At 52.3% G+C, this 20,034-nt stretch overlaps 1 protein-coding gene across 6 annotated transcripts in view; it reads right to left on the bottom strand.

The window, feature by feature from the left end:
• The window catches only part of RXRG (retinoid X receptor gamma), a 141,698-nt gene that overhangs the window by 23,104 nt on the left and 98,560 nt on the right, over window positions 1-20,034 (bottom strand). The window contains exon 1 of one of the 6 annotated variants that reach the window (XM_081121216.1): window positions 11,388-11,803. The exons of 2 other annotated variants lie outside the window; for them this stretch is intronic. In XM_081121216.1, the coding sequence (XP_080977342.1) occupies window positions 11,388-11,436 (49 nt within the window). In that variant the 5' untranslated portion in view covers window positions 11,437-11,803. Of the gene's footprint in view, window positions 1-10,464; window positions 10,826-11,285; window positions 11,337-11,387; window positions 11,804-20,034 lie in introns of those variants that run through there. 3 more of the 6 variants (XM_081121220.1, XM_081121217.1, XM_081121219.1) reach the window with 3 other exon arrangements.

Below are 20,034 nucleotides of genomic sequence, written 5' to 3'. Positions count from 1 at the left end.
CTGTCACCAGCGACGTGAGAGCTCACCTGTCCGTGGCATTTGCGCCAGCCTCTCGCTCTCACTCTTTCCCAGAGCCGCATGGGAACCACAGCCAGTACCCAAAGGCCCCTGAAGTTTGCCGGGAACCTGGCTTCTGGCCCAAACCCGAAGTCAAGGTTTTGTCTGCTGCGTTTCTGTGCCCCCGCAGCCTCCTTCGCCCTGTCCCACGCCCTGTCCACCCCGCCCACTGCGGGACGGGAGGGCGCCGCTGTGCCCACATGATTCATTCTCCTCACTCAGACAGTTCACTGTATAAAAATAAGCCTTTCTCAGGAGCTTCGCTTCCCTCGGACAACCCCACGCCCCGGCCCCCTTCCCCCTCCCGGGAGGGCTCCTGCGAGCCCAGCCGCGTGAACACGAGGCCGACCCGGCATCTGCAAGAAGCAAGTGCGGGCGGCGGGCGGGATGGTCTGGGGCTGAAGCAGGAGCCCGGCCATCAGCTGGACCCCGTCAGGCCTTCAGGCTCTCAGAGCGTCACCAGGAACCAGAGTTGCTGGGACCCTGCAGGGTGCGTAAAGTGGCGAGGGCACGTGGCCCCAAGGCGGCAGGGGGCAGGCGGAGGAGATAAGGTCTGAAATTGAACCGAAGTTTCCTCGCCCGCAAATGGAGATACGCGGGACCTCCGGCCCAATGGTGGCGGCTGCTACTACTACACTGTAAATGTTGCGGGGCCGGGGCTGGGCTAGGGCTGGCCTGAATGCCGCTGCAGATTATATGCCTAACGGATCCAGCCCAAGCCAGGCCCATGGTAAACGCTCCGTTGAGGGTGGTCGTTGTCATACACTGGCAGACACACACCAATTTTCTGAATTGGTTAGTAAAGGGTCATTGCTCCGGACCCAGAGTGCCTCTCCTTCATCCTGGCCACCCCCGCCTCTCCCCTAGGACCTCCGGTCTCCTCACAGTCCAGACTGGAGCCCAGAGGTCCCCCTTGCTGACCTCCATTCTGAATGCCCGCTGCTTCCCTTGCTGCTAACAGTTACCACTGTGGTGCCTAGAACTGTGCCTGGAACGTGACAGATGCTCCAAAAATATCTGTTGACAAATCAGTGAATGGGATCGTTTTTTTGCTAATTAATGTATGTAATCATATACAGAGTTCATCAATAGAAATTACTTGCATAAGTAATCTATGTCTCTGATGTTCACCCAAACCAAAAGGCCAAAATCTCACGATGAGGAACCGTGCGTGTTGAGGGGGGACACCCTGGGAAGGGGAAGCTGGGTACTTAGAGCTACAGAAGTCTGACCAAGATGAGGAAGTTGCTTAGCAACCTCAGCTCGGCCAATAAAAGCAAAATGTCACGGCACGGCCCTTTCTGATTGGAGCAGACAGCCTGGCATCCCCACCCCTTTGCTGTCTCTCGGGGCAGAGAGTTGCTGTCCTGTTAGCGACCCAGCTCCAGACGGGAACTTCTAATGACTCACTGATAGTGGTTAATACCCGCCCCCCGCGGGCAAGGGGACCGAGGCCGACACTTGCTATTCTGAGAGCCAGCAGCTCCACCTAAGCCGGGGGCGTCGCAGGTCCTGTCCCACTCTGCCCCCCCAGGTGGGCCAACCGCACGCCCGAGCCCCGCCTTTTCTCCAGTGCGGGGACTGGCGCAGAGCCTGAGACACAGAACATCCCCACTCCTGGCCCGTGCTTCCCGCCCTAAGGGAAACTCACGCTCCTTTCCCTGCTTGGCTCGCAACACCCAGGCAGGCTGCTCAGGGAGGTAAGCAGGGGCCTGCCGCCTGAGGGCCATCAATGCCACCTCCTCCCCTGAGTAACAGCAGCAACAGATGATCTGTGGTGAGCAGTTACCACGAGCCGGACACGGTTCTAAACACTTTACATACAGTGACACTTTTCATACCTACAAAGGTGAAGCTGGCACTCTTCTCACTCGAACAAACGCAACACCTGGGGACGGAGAAATTACATAGCTTGCCCAAGGGAGCGCGCCGGGGGCTGGCACAGGTGGTGCCCGAATCTCGGGGGGAACAGCAGGTGCGGGCTCTCATCCCAGCCCCGCTGTGTACTGACTGCTCAGCCCTCAGTCACCTTTAAAAAATCTGTAGAAGACATTTCTTCTGAGAATCTGAAACCAGGACAAAGGATGTTGAACTTTTTAGAAAAAGCCTACACAACATTTTGTCTCTTCTTCCCGATGCATTACCAGCCTAATAATACAGAGGAAAAGAACTTTTAAAACAATATTGCTTCAGTTTGTCTGTAGTTATGCAACTTAAAACATCTCTGTTCTATTGAGGTCTGAGCTACAAACTCTGGTAAAGTCAGAAAAAAAACAAATCATTCCAAAATATGCAAAAAGTATGCCCCTCAGTTATAGTTTTCTTGGTACATATACAGTAACATAAAACATTTTTCATTTAGAAAGGGGGGGGGCATTTCCCTCTTGTAATTCTCAATCAGCAAGTTGAAAATTCCATTTAAAGGATCCACAAAATTCACACCATCCCAAAACTCCCCCCACATGGGAAGACCTGGCTGACTCCAGCTCCTGCACCATGGCCCTTCAGCCCAATCTCTGTCCCCTCCAACCCCTCCCAGCTAATTTGTGGCCTCCCTCAGTATTTTGACCCCAGCACTTGCTGACTAGGACCTTTCCAATCCTGACCCGGCTCCTCACAGTTCGTTCCTGGCCTTGGTTCCTTCCTGGGGACTCCCTGCTCAGCCCAGACCCCCCTCCCCTCTCCTTGGGGAGCAGGAGGCCAGCGGTGTTGCAGCAAGCATGTTTTATATTTGAATTGGTCTCTGCATTTGCAAGAGCGCTTTCACACCGCACAAACATCTGAGCCGCACCCCACCCTGAGATTGGGCAGCGAGGGCTTTTGCAGGCACAGAGCTCGGCCTTTTCACTCGCGTGGACACAAGGACCCAAGACGCGGAATTCCCAGGGAGCGGGGGGCAGAAGGGGAGGTTGCCTCGGGAATGGGAAGCTCTCAACAGGAAAATAAAGGACCATGTTAAAGGAGACCCCCTTCTGCCCCGGCTCAGCCCCCACGGCCTGAGGCAGGAACAGGAGGGCCGATGCTGGTCCTGCCCTCTGCGTGCAGCCCCCAGCCGCCGGCAAGGGGCAGTCCCAGAAGGGGGGCTGCTGGCGGGCTGCTCGGGTGGGGGCTGGGGCTGCTGCTTCTAGAGCTGGGAAGGGGGGAGCCCCCTTCGTCTCTCCCTCTCCTCCACTCCCCACCCCTAAAATCTGTAATGATGGGGGTGGTGAAAAGCAGGCAAAGATGGATAATCTGCCTCATTATTACTAGCATTATATATAATTATAGCAAAACCTCACTCATTTGGATCAATTGAGAGAAAAATCCGTCTAAATTCGTGACAAGTTGGCAGATTACTTTTAAATTACAATTTTATTACTTCTAAGTAACACATGTGAAGAGTTTGTGTTTCAAGTACCACAAGCTAATGGTTACTAAGTGGGGATTTTGTGAAATCTGCTTTAAAAGACTCTTTTGTAATTAACACCCCGTTAATATGCTAATGACGCTCCTGCTACGCTTTTTAAATTGCTTGAAAACAGATGCAATTTAAATGGGCGCAACACTTCTACTGTCTTACTTGCTTAACAAACCTTTTGGGGGTTTTATTTTTTTTATTTATTTATTTTTTTGTGAGTGAGCAAATACAAACTAGTCCATACCATGACAATTTAATCACCATTCCAAGTTAATTGTGTCATAAATTAATAAGGCCATATTGCTTTGGGTTAGAAACAAGAATTTTAGGACTTGAAGAACCACCTCGTTTTATAGAAGAGACAATAACTCCAGAGAGGTTGCCGACTTGCTCAAGGCCACACTGGACACAAGCACGGGGCCTTAGGGCATCCAGGTTCAAGCTTATTTCACCCATGAGCACCACCCAACGTTCACACAACTCTTCATGACTCTGTGCTTCTAGTTTCTGTGTTATCTGGTTCAGTCAAAAAATATTTGCTGAGCACCTGCTATGCTCCAGGTCCATGCTGGGCCCTGTGCAGGTAGTGGTCCCGCTGGGACCACGGTCATTTCATTCACGCTTCAGACTGGCTCCAAGTTGTCGGTAAGTCAGGAATTACCTCCATTCGATTAGGAAACAGGTTCAGATGATAAAGTGACCCTTCCAAGGGCTCGCTGTGAATTATTACGGATCTAGACTCCGAGTGAGCTCAGCGCATATCTGCCAGTGTTTCTGCCTATGATTCCTGCTTCTGCCTGCACACCGCCTCCGCCCCCAGAGCCACATGCCGAACCTTGTTGGGACAGGTGGGCATTGTGTCGTCCCTAACACATAAGAGGCACTGGAGGGAGGGGCACCCCTAACAAGAAACAGCCCTGTCCCTTTAAACCAGTTCCAAATACTGCACACCAGGCACTGGTTGGGCCTTCGAGACCAACACCAGTGAGTGTTTCAGGCACTTGCTGAGGGTGCCCCCTCTGCTCCTGGAGCTCCTCAACACCAGTTGTGTCCACAACCAGCTCTTGAATCCAAGCCTCCTCCCTCTCCCTCCCCCCTTTCCCCTCTCTCTTTAAAATCAATCAATAAATAAAAAAAGATAGCGACCGTCTCCCCCTTGCAATGCTACCCTTGGGTAACACACACAGCATCGTTTAACCCTCAGATTAAGACCTACATTCCTTGGATCCATTGAGTTACCCTGAGCCCCAAGAAACAATTCCAGAAATAACTGATCTCCAAATGTTCTGCAGACTTCGGACTTTGTAACTAGTTTCTACATCCCTTCAGGGTGAGGATGGCCTTGGTTCTCAGGGTCCTGGGTCCCACTATGTGCCAAATGGCCAATAGATGGGCATTCTGGGGCAGTCTAGGGTCTTCTTTCCCTGCAGGTGTCCTCTAATCTTGGCTCTGCACCCCACATTCCTGGGGCTGAGAAAACACAGGCACCATGAACCCCAAAGTGACCAGTAAAAGGGGGAACAAAGGACTCGTCGCCTCCCAGAAACAAAACCCCAGCAACCAGCACAGAAGAACATCCCCAAGTATTTATTAAGTACTTTCTCGGCCGCTCCTCTGACTTTCCTGCAAGTGCTTTTCAGCTGAGAGACCACAGGCCTTTCCATTTTCCGAGTTCAGCTTGGGTCTGCAGTCCCGTCTGGAGTCTGAGCTGATCTTGAAGCGAGGGCTCGTGCTTCCTCCCCGCCCTCTCTCCCACAGCCTGTGGCAGGGGGCCGAGGGCTCCTGTAGATTGTGGGGGTCGAGGCCCCAGGCCACGGCTCTTTCTGCCAGATCTCATGAGAGAATAGGATGATTTATTAAAACATAATTTCCGGTAGCCCTGCAGAATCCAGGTCCTATTCGTTTCACTTTGTCAGCGCCTCTGAGTGCACAGCCCAGCACATTAGGACCAGGCAACCTCCTCTGGGGAAAATCTACCAACATAATTCTAACTGAATTTAGTACCCAGACCCCAAATTTTCTGAAATGGGGAAGGGGAACTAACTTAATTGTACATTTATAAATTTCCAGGCTTTATTTTATTGAGTCCCTATGCTGTGGGAGGTTAACCAGACCCTCTGTGGTTGGTATTGAGTCATTTCACCAAAGGGTGGAGGGGGCTGTCTGTGGCTTAGACCCCTCTCCTCTTCCCCTACCCCAGGTGGCCTGCAGGGAGCTCAGGGGAACCCAGTTTGAAGAACACAAATAGCTACAGGTCGTGGGCAAGCCACACCTGATTCCCAAGTGTCCTCACCTGTAACTGAGGGGTCAGATGACCCACAGGTCCCTCTGTCTAGCTTTGAAGATTCAGCCCAGTGGCGAGAAGCCAGGAAGAGCTAGCAGAAGAACCAAGCGGTAATAAACTTCTCAGGCAGGATCCCTGGGGACTGGCAAACTGCCCAGATACAGCACAGCCCCGTGCGGTAGCTGACGCGTTTTTATGCACTGATGACAGCAGGCATTCGCAAGAGGACAGATCTGAGCAGTTGAGACAGAGGCCCTGTAGTCGGCAAAGACTAGGACATTTACTATCTGGCTCTTTAGAGAAAAAGTTTGCCTATCCCTGCAGCAGAAGGTAAAACTGGGTTCCATGTATTAGAATAAAGTGGGGTCCTCGTGGAAAAATTTGACCTTTGTTTTATTAGCACTTGCAAGGGCCCAGTCCCTTTTCCCCACCCAATCATTTTATTCATTTGCTGCAATTATTCATGATCAAAAGAAAAAAGTGCACTATGACCCCTGAGTGAGCTGTGAGGAGCACAGAGTAAGAACGGAGTGACCTTGGGCAGGTCACTCAAGCTCCTGTGGTGGGCACTCCTGAGTAAAGTGGGGTGGTGATCATCACAGCACCTTGTCTCTTAGGATCCTTGAGAATATTGAGACGGTGCATGTAACACTCTTGGAAAAGGGTTTGGCACATCGTAGATCCCTAATAAATGCTGGCTATTATTTTCGCTCTTGTGAAGGTCACTGAGCCAGGACCTGGCTCAGTCTCACCCAAACCCAGGCATTCTGACAAACTGACATCCTCGGCCTTTATGTGTCCTACTTTCAACTAAAAGAGAAAGTACCAGGTCCCTCTGGGAGCCCGGACAGCCCTGCCCCAGGCTGGTGGCTGAGTTCTCTGCAGACACAGCCTGCAGGACAAGGCGAAGGAAGGGCAGGAGAGTTTACGGTACTTTGTGCAGTTTCTCCCCCGCTTGCTGTTCAGCTCTTTATCTCTTGGTAAGATTGTAAATATTTCAGAAAATAGTTTATACTAAATATGTTCCTTCCTAAATCTCATAAACAGTTGCTGCTCCCTACAGAAGCCCTAACCACCAACCACTTACTCCCACAGTGGTCCCATCAGCCACCCACACATCTGCAGAGAGAAAATGTGCTCTGGTATGCACACACACACACACACACATCCACACACACATACAGACATACACACACATACAGACATACACACACACACACATCCACACACACACACATCCACACACACATACAGACATACACACACACACACACATCCACACACACATACAGACATACACACACACACACACATCCACACACACATACAGACATACACACACACACACACATCCACACACACATACAGACATACACACACACACACACATACAGACATCCACACACACACACACATCCACACACACATACAGACATACACACACACACACATCCACACACACACAGACATCCACACACACACACATCCACACACACAAATATAGACATCCACACACACACACATCCACACACACATACAGACATCCACACACACACACACACACACACATCCACACACACATACAGACATCCACACACACACACACACATCCACACACACACATACAGACATCCACACACACACACATCCACACACACACACAGACATACACACACACACATACACACACACACATACATCCACACACCCATACACACACACAGACAGACATCCACACACACACACATCCATACACACACACACATCCACACACACACATCCACATCCACATACACATACAGACATCCACACACACATACACATCCATACACACACATACACACACACACAAGCACACACATCCATGCACACATCCATACATACATTCACATGCAAGCACCCACATACACACACGCACACACAAGCACAAACATATACACACATATACATGTACACATATCTGCATATTGTCCACACATTCACACACTCGCACTCACACACACATGTACACATACACACGCATATATACACACTACACACACACTCACACATATACACATATCTGCATATTGCCCCCAAATGCACACACATACATATATACATGCACACACACATATACACACACACATTCTCATATTACCCGCACACACTAGCATCTCCAACTCAAGCCCTCCCCTGTGTCCATTCCTGGGTGGAAAGGGGACTGTTCTACAGACACTCGGGGTCAGGACTCCTGCAAATCAGGAGCCCCCAGAAGAAGCCACCAATGAACTCTCCAGTGGCCCCAGAGTGACTGCTTTGCTATCCCGTGTTTCTTTGCTGAGTTTGCAGTGAGTGGGTAGTGCTGAGGCTGCGGGGCTCCTCACCCCTCAGGTGGGCTCCTGACCCCTCGGGTAGGCCACTGCCTGCAGCTCCCAGAGCAAGGCCATGGCTCAGAGAGGCCATGAGAGCAGCTCTGCAGCCAGACGCCTGATTCCAATCCTTGGCTGTGCCTTCTTCCAGATCTGGGGCCTTAAACACTGCTTCACCTGGCAATGCCTTGGTGCCCTCACCCACGGGGGGTGTGACAGCGATGGCACTCAGAGCATGGTCTTGAGGTTTAAATAAGCCCAGCTGGCTAAGTACTTGCAAGGGTGACGAGAGAAGAAATGAGTGCCCCCCCCCCCCGACTGCCTTCTTGCCCTGAGGATCACCACAGAATTGGATGCAGGATTACAGGCTTGGCTTGCCATCTTCTTAGAGGTAACAACTGCCTCATCCAGGCAAACAAATCTCTTCCTGAGCAGCTGGTAAAGCCAGGACTTGGCATTGAAGACAAAGTTCTCGCCTTGTCACAGGGCAGGGCTGGAGTGGGGACAGTGGGTCCCTTTGGTCAATCTGACCATCATATGTTCACTGATGGGACAATGGTCTAGGAGCTGGTAAGCATGGCCCCAGGCACAAATCCCAGGTGCTGTTTCCCAAGGGTGCCGCTGCTTCCCAGGAGCCCCCAAGGTGCCACATGCTAATACATAGAAGGGCAGGGGGGACACACCAAATGAGCCCATGAAAGCCACACAACTTGCTGCTTTGGGACAAAAGCAGTTGGAGGCTCAGGTGACATCCCCTCCAGCCTTTGGGTTGGCCCTGTTCTTGCGGGTGCCTCTCTTGCCTCCCCACTGCGGGTCCTCAGACAGACCCCCTGCAGGGGCTGTGTCCTCGGGCTCGGTCTCAGCAGCCTCTTTCCTGGCCCACACAAACACAGCAAGCAGCAACAGAGCGAAACAAAACCATGTTCTCTCCAGCAGTGAGACCAAGCGGCATTAGAGGGGACAGTTAACCAGCCCGGGAGCCTTTCCCTCCAGCTCTGCATATCATCTCACTTTCTTCCAGGCTGCCTTGCGTCCTTGTGTTTCCTTTTATCTCAAACAGAATTGTGCCAAACACCAGAGCTCCCACAACCACGACCATCTCAACCAGCAAAGTCTCTGGTCTTTGTGCACTTCATTCTATTTTCCCAGATTCCTCATTCACCCTTCCACGCGGATGTTTGTTTTTTCAATCAATTTGCATGTTAGTACTTAAGTAAAATGGAAGAAGTGAACGTATTAACTTTTACTAAGTATCCATTATACGGACAACACTACAGGAGCTGCTTTTTCGGGCGTTCTCTCATTTAATTCTCACAACAATACTCTAAGGTTGGGATTATAAACTCCATTTTACAGATGAAGACACTGAGGTTCAGAGAGGTTCAATATCTTGCTTAAGGTCACACAGCTAGTCTGTGAAAAGCTAGGAACCAAACTCAGTTCTATCTCCCTTCCCCTCCCTCCCTCCCTCCCTCCCTCCCTCCCTCCCTCCCTCCCTCCCTCCCTCCCTCCCTCCCTCCCTCCCTCCCTCCCTTCCTTCCTTCCTTCCTTCCTTCCTTCCTTCCATGCTCTTGTCACTGTATCAGGTTGAAGGGACACTATTATGAGTTTGAGGCAGGGGCTTTCCTGAAGGGCTCTCCCGCTCATGGCCACCTCACCTTGGACTAGTCCCTGCCGCCCTTGAGACCCCAGTGTACACGCCCATACAATGAGAGATCCAAGATGCTCCGAGGCCCCCGGGAGGCCAGCCAGCACTCCAAGACACCAGCCAGCAGCCCCACAGGACTCTGGACTAGACCTTCTTTCTCCAGCCTTTATCTCAGCTGTCTGCAAATCCCGCACCTTCAACCCTTTTACTCACCCCAACTGCCACAGAGGGTCTCCCTGGCATTCATAAAGCCATAACCTCCCAGACCGGGGAGTCCTGAGAATCTAAGGGGTTAGCATGTTCTTCAGACACCTGAACTCAGAGGGCAAAGGAGAAAGGGCTGCTCAGCTGTGAGTGGGGTGGAGACAGGAGCCGAGAAGACGTTTCACACCCAGGACCCAGCGACCAAGCTATGAATGGAGATCGGATGTCCAGGTCACAGCCTTGGCCGCCACGCTCACTGGGCCATGTCACAAGACTGGCCCCAATAACCTGAACATGACTCTTCCTGGAACAGGTCCACGCCCCTGTGTCCAGGCGGCAACCCCCAGAGCATTCCCACGGGTCTGCGTGATGAGCCTGCCCGACCCAAGCGGCAAAGAGTGTGTCACATTCACATCTGCACCCCGGTGCCTGACACCATGCTTGGCTGGTAACCACCACCCTGCCCCTGAATGAATGAGCAAGACCCCTGGCCTGATGCACCCACCCAGCTGGACCAGGTCACCTTGCGAGTTCCCACCGCAGCTCACAGAGCACCCTGCCCAGCACAGCAGCCCCGCTCCGCTCCGCTCCAAGCCTGCAGATGAGCTGCCCGTCTGTCCGCCGAGGACGTCAGGACAGCAGGGGCTTTTCTGTTCTCAAGACTTGACAAGAATTCCTGCTTTGTCCTGCCTGCCAGCAGCCGGGGCAGGAGAGGAACTACAGGGCTCCCAGGAGCAGGAGCTGCTTGCCACCCGCTGACAAGGGAGAGGCCAGGCAGTCAGCTGTTGGGTCCATTTACTCAAAGCTGGGTGACCGTCACCGAATCCGGGGGACCTTGGAGTGAGTGTGACTCTGTGACAGGTCTCCAGCCAGCCCTGACCCTCCTTGGAAGTGATGGCAGTTACCCTAGCCATGGAATTGGGGACCACAGGGGAGGGGACCAGAGGCTATTAGCAAATCAAAAGGGGAGAATCACAGAGAGGACAGCACTGTGGCAAATTAAAGTATTGCGTTTGCTTTTTAAAACTCCAGTTAGAGGGAAATCTGCCTTTGAACACAAGCCCACCCTTGTGAAGTGTCCGGGGACCCTTCGTGCAGGTGAACCCTCTCTCTCCCATTCTTCTCACTGGGAGCTGGATCACCCGTAGCCCCGGTAATTTCTCTTTAACCCCACTTTCCGCCCACGCACACCGGCGGCTGCAGCCATGCCCGCTCCCAGCTCGGCCTCGATGTTCAGACCCGCTCCTGAGACTGCCCAGCCCCCTCCGGCGCTCGCTCATTCGGATGTGCAAATGCTCTGTCACCTACGGCGGTCTCCCCTCTCCCGTGCACACGCACACTCACACAAGCACTGTCCATGCATGTACACATAGGATTCAATGCTAATCCCGTCGGCTGCCCCGTCCCCTCCGTCTCCCCGGGTGGTCCAGACGGTGCCGCACTCACCGCCAAAGCCGGTGGGGAACTTCATGAAGTGAGAATAATTCCCATACATGTTTACTCTTCAGCTCATAGTCCTCGCCAGTCTCCTGAAGATCGCGCCCCGCCCCAGGCACAACCCGAGTCCTTCAACTTGGGCGACCGAGAGTGGTCATCGCAGCCCCGCAGCCGGGAGCGCGGGCTGGGCCAGCCCTCCCGGATTAGCCAGGAATCCGCCTCTCGATCGGGGCGGCCACATAGCGCGCCGGAGCCGGCGACGGCAGCTGGTGCCTGTCAGTAATCACGCATAATGCCGCCGCCACCGTCGCCAGCCTGAGATCCTGTTGCTAGTTTGATTAACTCGGGGCTGGGCTGCTGCGTCCCACTCTCCCAGCTCCCTGCCGGTCCCCAGAGGTCCCCACCAGAGGCACGATCTATTATCTAGGAAGCCGATCGATGTGTGACCGCCCCACATTAGGTCAGGAGAGAGGGGGAGGTGGCAGGGGATGGAAGACTCTTTAGGCACCTTTTCCTTGACTCGCACCCACAAAAATCAATGGGGTTTTATTAAAACGCATTTTCTCACTCCAGCTGCTCTCTGTCCTATGCTCTTGCTACTGGATCTGGGAGCCAGAAGAGCGCAGACCGACCCCCAGTGATGGACGCTAAACTAGAGCGGCCCCTAGGTTTGGGGTGGGCTCTCCTGTGCTGCCGGAGGCACTGGGCTCTCAGGGTGGAAGCCTGGCAAGTGCAGCTGGGAGCTTATGCCGTGCCACAGGTAGGGAGGGCGTGCTGGCCCCCCGCAATGGTCATTCGCTGAGGTTTCCCTGGAGAGTGCACTCACCTACAGCCCCATCGAAGCACCCCAAGTCCTCACTGACACAGACATTCTCTTGGATGGAACCAACCCACAGATCAAAGAGTCCAGGTACCACTTTGATGCTTGAACACTTCCAACAATGGGGAGCTCATTACTCTCCCATTCCACTTCTGGACTGCTCTTACCATGAGAAAGTTTTTTATTGAGCTGAATCTGCCCCTTCTCCCTGCAGCTCCTGCCCACAGGTTCTAGGCAACTCCCTGGAACCACACAAGAAAAGCCATGGGGGTTGTCACAGTGGGATCTTCTGCAAATTCGGACACACATCTCCACGCCCACAGCCCATCTTCTCTAGGCACTCTTCTCCTTCCATCATCCCAAGTGTCATGGAGAGTCCAGTGTATAAACAACCCATCCTTTCTCTGTGCATGTACTTTAATGTACACAGCTGCCCTCACAGTGCAGAAGGGGGCTGCCAGGCCTGGATGCAATACTCCAGCCAGGGTGCAAATCTCTCCTGGTGGTGTCTGTGTTGGCAGGACAATGGGGGTGCTGTCAGCACACCCTCAAGAGGCAAGAGTCATGGCTGAGCCCTGAGGGGCTGGAACAAGGATCCAACGGCTTCTCCTGATATGACAAGGACAGAGAGAGCCAGCCGGGGAGTCAACTGAGAGCTCTACGGGAGGAAACCAAGACTCCAACGCTGGGAGAACCCAGGACAAAAACTAGGAATAAAGAGCCAGAGCAGGAACAAAGTAGGAGCATTAGCCCCACGCATTAGCTCTTGTAAAACCAACTCAACACCCCCGAGTTCCGTGTCTTCCACACTGGCCATTGCACTTGGGCAGCGTGTGGGGCCAACGCACGCTCTCTTCCCACATTCCTCTGACATGAAATTAGGCTCCATTCACTCCCCAGGTCTTTGGGATCCAGCTTCTCTCATCTGATCTATTTGTTGTTCCTCCCCCATTTCATGACTTCTGAAGAGCTGATGAACCCCTTTCTGTATTTTATCCAACTTGTGAATAAAAACATTGCAAAGGACCACGTCTTAGAGCTCGCCATCAGAATGTCCCCTCGCCAGAGCCGTGGACCCTTGGTTGGATCTGTAGAGAAAGCACGAGTCCCAGTTCCACCGCTGACCACCTCTCGATACTGGCAAGTTACCGAGTCCCCCTGGGCCACGCTTACCGCATAGGTCTGTCGTGAAGGTCAAATGAGTCCCCGCATGTTAACCACCTAGAACACACACCAGACACACAATAAATGAGTAAAGCTCTTCCCATGACAACGATGACGATGGTGACATATAGTGCTTATCTCCTTTGCTCATTTGTAAAATGACAGAGCAGGGCTAGACAATTCTAAAGTCCCCTTTGGCTTCAAATTCACCGCCAGTTAATCCCGCACCCATTCCACGGCGGCCATTTCCTCCACGGAGGTCTCAGGAACGCGTGTCTCACTGCGGCACGAACCACGTTTCCTACCGTACACACGGCAGAGGAGGAAGCGAGTAAGTCCAACACACTTCGCCTCTGGGTGAACCGGGCCTGGCAAGGGCTCCAAACCATCCTTCCAACAGCTCTCTGCAGCGCCTTGGCCAAGGTCAACGTCACAGTGAGCTGCCGGTGGTCAGTGGTGGGCTCTGCCTCCTTCCTCGGCCCAGGTGAAGCACAGCCCTCACAGAATGAGGACCAGATTCTTCAGCCAGGTGTGGAGAGGCCTCTCACTTGACATCTCCGGAAGGTGCTCTGGGACAGTCACCCCCGAGCCCAAGGAGACACGACTCCACCGCTCCAGCCCGAGACCTTGGCAGGCGAGCGAGCGAGCTCTCGGGGAAACGCCCGCGCCGCCAGCCTCACTGACTTTCTGGGCTTTGCTTTGGTTTCGTGACTCAGACATGATGATGGCTGTGCATGTGTGTTGGTTGGTTTGGGGGTTTTGTTTGTTTTATACTGTAAAGTTCTGTACAAACACAAGGAAGTAATACTTTCTTGCTTCCTCTCTCGCCTTTCTCTGACGGCCCCTCTGGTCTGTACGCTTTGCTCACGATGGAGCACTCTGCCCACTCCAACTTCTGGTTCATCGCACATGCCATTGACCTTGTCCCGCCTGTGTCTCCACAGACATTGCTTTCCCACATAAGCACTAGAAAAGCTAGTAGGTGTTCAGTAAATGCTTTTTCATTAGGAAACACTTGACGTGCTTATCCCAGAGCCAAAGCTTCCCTTGTGATACCTTCCATATGGTCTCACATCCCATAACGAGCCATGAACTTTGCTGAAGTCCAAGAAATATGAATGCAACTTTTGTTTTTAATCCGCATTTTTTGCACGGCACCACTGTGTCTTGTCCCAGACCATTGTTGACATAACAACGTGATCCTCCCGTAAGCCCTTCCCAGGCAACCCCACTCGCTTCAGTCACTCCACTGTCTCCAGCTGTTCCTAAGTTCTCAGGCGGGTGTCAGCCAAAAGGCCCAATTCACAGGGTCCATGGCGGGAATTAGCATGTCCATTGACAAGGGCGCTGGGCTCACTTCTGGGGAGTCCTACGGCGAGCTAGTCCTCTTAGGTGGCACGCTCCACTTCTGTCCACACTGTCAGCACCTCCCAGTGAATCCAACGGCCTGTGTTTCCACTGGTGTGTTTCACACAGAAGCGGCCTAATACTTTATGTTCACCCTGGTAACAAAAGACTATATATAGCTTTACCGCTGGTCCTGGTCGTGGAGCTATTTTTTTGCTCTGGACCAGTGGCAATAGAAAATAATGTTTTGCGGCAAATATGAATGAAAAATAAAGTTACTTATTTGGTAATGGCAATGGGCATTAGATGTAAAATTTAGACACAGTGTCTCCACGCTATTGGAGCAGATTCAGTGTTCTATCTGTACAGCACTCTGTGGAATAGTATATACCGTTTTTATGGGTTTTCCCAAATATGGACTATAAATAGGGCAGACTGTATCATCCCCATATCATAAATGAGGAATTTGAGACAACGGCTGTGAGGACCCAGAAGCTACTCTGACAAATTCAATTTCGGGTTGTGATCTCTCTCAACTAGGAAGTGACAGAAATGGGTGTAAAAACCAGGCCCCCAACACTGACTCTCAGCCAATGTGTCTGTCACCAAACAATGACCCTTCTCTTAGTAAGAATATGTTTCTATTATATGTGTGTTGGGGGGTCTATGCATTGTTTTTTTCTCTTTTCTGGCGTTCATTCATTTAATTATCCTTCAACCAACACTGATGGAGAACTTTCTGAGCGTCAGTCACTGGGGACAGACTAAGGGACCAAATATATACAAAGGCCTGACCTCAGGGAGCTTGTGCAGTCTGGTGAGGAGATGGATAGCAAGCCAGTCACAGACACAGACACAGCATATCAGCCAGGAGACACACTGGGAAGGGAAGTAACTGGCTGAGATGAGAGGCTCTAGCAGGGAATCTAATTTATATGGAAAGGTCAGGGCAGACTTCGAGGAAATGACAGTTGTGCTCGGACCTAAAGGATGAGCAGGATTGAGCGGTGGTGAGAGTGGACCAGGTAGAGGACACAGAAGGCCCAGCCTGAGGGAGGAATGAGCTCAGGACACTTGGGAAGCTGTGGCCTTCCCCTTGAGAAGATGTGGCCTTCAGGAGCTCCTGGGCCCGCAGTCCCCTCCATGACTCTGTTCAACATGCCATGTCGGCTCTGTGCTGCTGAAAACCACCCTTCCGGGCTTTGTCCCACTTCACGTGCTGGTCAAATTCAGATGACACGCCATTTTCCAGTGGTGACACCCCAGTAATCCACCTTCACGTGCATGCTCAGACAGCCTTCCTTCTTCTTCTCTCTGTCCAAATACTTACTACCTGGTCCTCAAGGCCATCTCACGGCGCCTCTAGGGGCCCGCTGGTGGAACCGCTCTCCACTCCCTCGGCGCATGGTTGGGGCCGCTCCGCACGTTCTTCCTTGAACTGTTATCACGAATGCATCCGAGGGCCCCGCTTCCCGAACAGCAAACCCGGAGCGCCTGGCAACGGGGCCTGAGTCATTTTTGTTGCCCCAACAGCCTTCACAATAGAGTCTCACACAGAATAGAAATCTCATAAATGTGTGACTAATGAATAAATACAAGGTATTGGTTATGCTGAGATCTCCTGATGCAGCTCTTGAGGGCATGAGTCCCTAGTTCCCAGCACCTTGTACAACCCAGTGTCATTTTCACGGCTCCCTTTCCTGGAATCACAGGTTCATGTGTGTACAGCTTGACACTGGCTTTACAGCACATCCTTCTCAGTGGCCGAGATCCTCGGAGGACAGACATGATTCAGAGAGAGTGCCGACTGACCTTACATGAGTGCTGTTTCAGCTGTCGGGAAAAATGGGGCCATTTCCACAAGGCCTGCGATGTGTCCAAAGGCAGGAGCTCTATCTACAAGGTGCCGTCCGCAGCTTTGCCACTAGGGATGTTTGTGTCAGAGCTAATTGCTCAGTCACTGCTGAGTTCACCCTCAGGCATTGTCCCCAAACTTGTCTACACCCAGGAGGCTTAAAACATGTCCAAGCCTTTGTCCACTTCTGGAGGTGATTCCGTTGGTCTGGGGCTGTGGGCTGGGTGTCAGAACTGTCAAAAGAGCCCCATGTGGTTTTAATGTGCAGATTTGGGGAAAGAGACTTTCCCTATTGACTTGGGAAAGAGAACCTTCCTACAACAAGATGCTGGAAAGGACCCACCTGCAGAAAATGAGCAACCAGCCCCCAGGATGATTCCAAAGGACCAATGAGACCCATGTGGCCCACCTGTTAGTACTACAACTGGGGCTCATGAACCGAAGCAGTTCTTGCCTACAGATGTGGCGGTGAGGCCACCTGCCGCATGGACAACACGTACACTGACTTCAGGTTTGCTGGAGCGGTGTTCCCAGCATGCCATGCTCACCCCCACCCCTCTGCCATCAACACCTGGCCCATCAAAGGACCACTAAGGCCGCTTCCTCTGTCAGTCTTCCCTACAAACAGCTAGTACTTCCATGTTCTCCACAAAAATGTTCTTAAATATCCACAGCACAAGTTTCATTTCCCTTTGTATCATACTGGTTGCTAGACTGGGATATTTTTCTTGAGTGTGGGGACAAACTCTAATTCATCTCTAAGTACTCGATAAATGCTCATTGAATGGCTGCTGAGATTACAACTAAGAACATGACAGACTTCATCCCTGCTCTCATGGGATGAGTTTCAGGGTAACTTATGAGTACCTTCAACTTCGAACTAAACACTGTCATAAAATTTTCAAGGTAGAGGAACACCTACATGGACACTCCATCCCTTGGTTCCCAGTCCAATCATGATCATAAAGCCCTCCTATCAATACAACAACTGCAGCTGCAAAGCCCATGGCAGCTCTCAGGATACAGAGCAACTGTGATCACACTGAGAGGAGAACAGGGCTGAGACCAGGGGGACTGTCTGGTCCCTTCCAGAGAGGTGCCCACAGTACAAACATGGGACACTCTAATCCAGACTGGGTCCAGATCCAAGACGCCCCAGCCAAAGAGGTAGATGTTGCCACCTGACCTCAGGAAGGCCTGTGCACATCCCCAAGATGGAGGGAGCAATATTGGAGTAGAGCCCTGCCCCCAAGACCAGGCCACTGTCACCAGGCTGCTACTGCTGAACAGAGACGTTCTGAGCTGGCTACTGGCTGGATGCAGGAGACTTGGAGGCTGCAACCCAATTGCACACAGGCCAAGCGATCTATTTTCAGGTCCCACTCAGTCTAGGGGAAGAGGCTCTAAATATACCTCCAGTGCCTGCAGGAGGCAGATTATCATCCTGGCAGCTGAGGAGGGTGGGGCAGAGCGACGTCAGGAACCCCAGCACTAACCTCAGCAGGGCCTCAAGGCCTTACCACGTGTGAGCTATATTTACATAAGAGCAAGTGGCCGTTATATTTGACTGGGCCCTGGGCATGGGCTTTGTATGGCAGGAAAAGCCACAATTTGTCCTTTGTGAAGATCCCTGGAGCCAAGTGTATAGATGCCACAAAGGACGTCGACGACACCAACCTGTTCTGTTCCCAGGCATTCGTGTCATAGCCAGGTCCTGCAGTTACACAAACCATAGCAGCGGAATTCCCCATGTGTATAACACCTGGTAAGCTACCACATGTATTTCTGGCTTATTTATAAACAGAGTTGAAATACCATTAAAAGCCAAATCCAGCCCAGCCAGGCACGGCTCAGCGGTTGAGCACTGACCTAGGATCCGGAAGATCAAAGTTCGATTCCCAGTTGGGGGTACGCAGGAGGCAGCCGATCAATGACAACTCTCTCATCATTGATGTTCCAACTCTCTCTCCCTCTCCCTTCCTCTCTCTGAAATCAATAAAGATATATTTTTTTAAAAAGCCAAATCCAAGGGTGCTGCAGTCAGAAAGATGTTGGGATTAGCACATGAGAATTTCTCCTGCTGCAAAGGTTTGCGCTATGACAGGGAAGGCCTTCGAGTTTGTGTTCAGCCAGGACATAGTTGTCTTATTGCCAAAAGCCAATCCCTGTATGACCACCTCTGTTTCCAGGCAGCACGTCCCTAACGGCCAGGCAACAACGTGAGTGAGAGCTGCATTCACCACTGGTCTCAGGCAACTGTCCAGTAGCAAAAATGAACAGAAATAGCTAAAGGAGGTGACTGGGGGCAGGGGCCGGGGGTATGGCCCAAGGAAGGTCATAAAGCCAGAATGTTCAGCCATATCAGCCAGAGCTGAGAAATCTCTTTACAATGTGTTACATTAGCCTCAGAAGAGCTACCAGACCCAGCTCAGCCGGTATCACCTATGGGACACAGCAGAGAATCAGCAGAGCGAGGTGGGGCCTGAGACCAGCCCCCTGCAGGGCCTTTGCTCCAGGTCCAGGCTCCTTCTGCCTCAGCCTCCTCAAGGGCTTGTTGGGCACAGAGATTTCTGGGTCCTGCCTGGACCCCCTGCATCAGAACTTTGGGGACTGGAGAATGCCTGGACACATGTATCTTCAACACGCTCCCCAGGTGACTCTTATGAGCAGTAATGTTTGAGAATCACAGCCTTACAGAATGTATCTAAAGAGGGCCAGACCGTAACACTGTGAACACCATGGTACCACGTTCATAGGAGCCCCCCATCACTCTGTAAGGCCAGCGTTCACGCATGTTCACAGCCCTCCTGAGGTCCTGAGGTTCCAGTGATAAGCAGTGGAGTCCAGCTCAGGGACCAGTTTTCTGACTCCAGACTCTGTGCTCTCTTGCTCTATCCCACCTGGGAGCGGCAACCCTTCAGAGGCCCACACCTCTGGCCCTGGCAAGCAGGGGCCCAGGCTCCGGTCAGACGATGGTTCTGGAAAATGGGTTGAGTGTGGCAGTGAGGTGGCTGTGAGCTGGTGCTGGCCTGCAGCTACCAGTCTTGGAAAGACTTCATTGGGAGAAAGCAGGCCCAAGAGACAAGAAACAGTTCAGAGCGTTTGTACACAGAGGCTGGGTGAACAGGCGCCACCTGGCAAAAGCAGCTGCAAGACCCGCCTCGGAGGCAGTGCTGGAGGGTTTGAGGGTGGGTGAGGTGGGGCCTGGGAGCCGGTTCCTGGCGTGCAGTGAGGAAGGCTCTCTGGCCGCCGAGACTTCACCCTTGAGCAGCTGCTAAGGATGCCTCGCTATTTCTGAAGTTGCACAAACTTCAGTGGCTCTCCAGGTAGAATTTCAGACAAATCGCAGGCCAGGGCCCAGATATTTAGGGCCTGCAACCTTCCTGACGCGAAACCCAAGCTTATGTGCAGGGCCGACATTGCCCCCTCCTGCCTTCACCCTGCACTGTGGGTTAGTCCAGATCCTTTGC

This window comes from Miniopterus schreibersii (genome assembly GCF_964146895.1).
Source record: "Miniopterus schreibersii genome assembly, chromosome: 19".
Taxonomy (NCBI): domain Eukaryota; kingdom Metazoa; phylum Chordata; class Mammalia; order Chiroptera; family Miniopteridae; genus Miniopterus; species Miniopterus schreibersii.
Note: the sequence above shows the minus strand (reverse complement) of the source record. Positions and strands in the feature narration are given on the sequence as shown.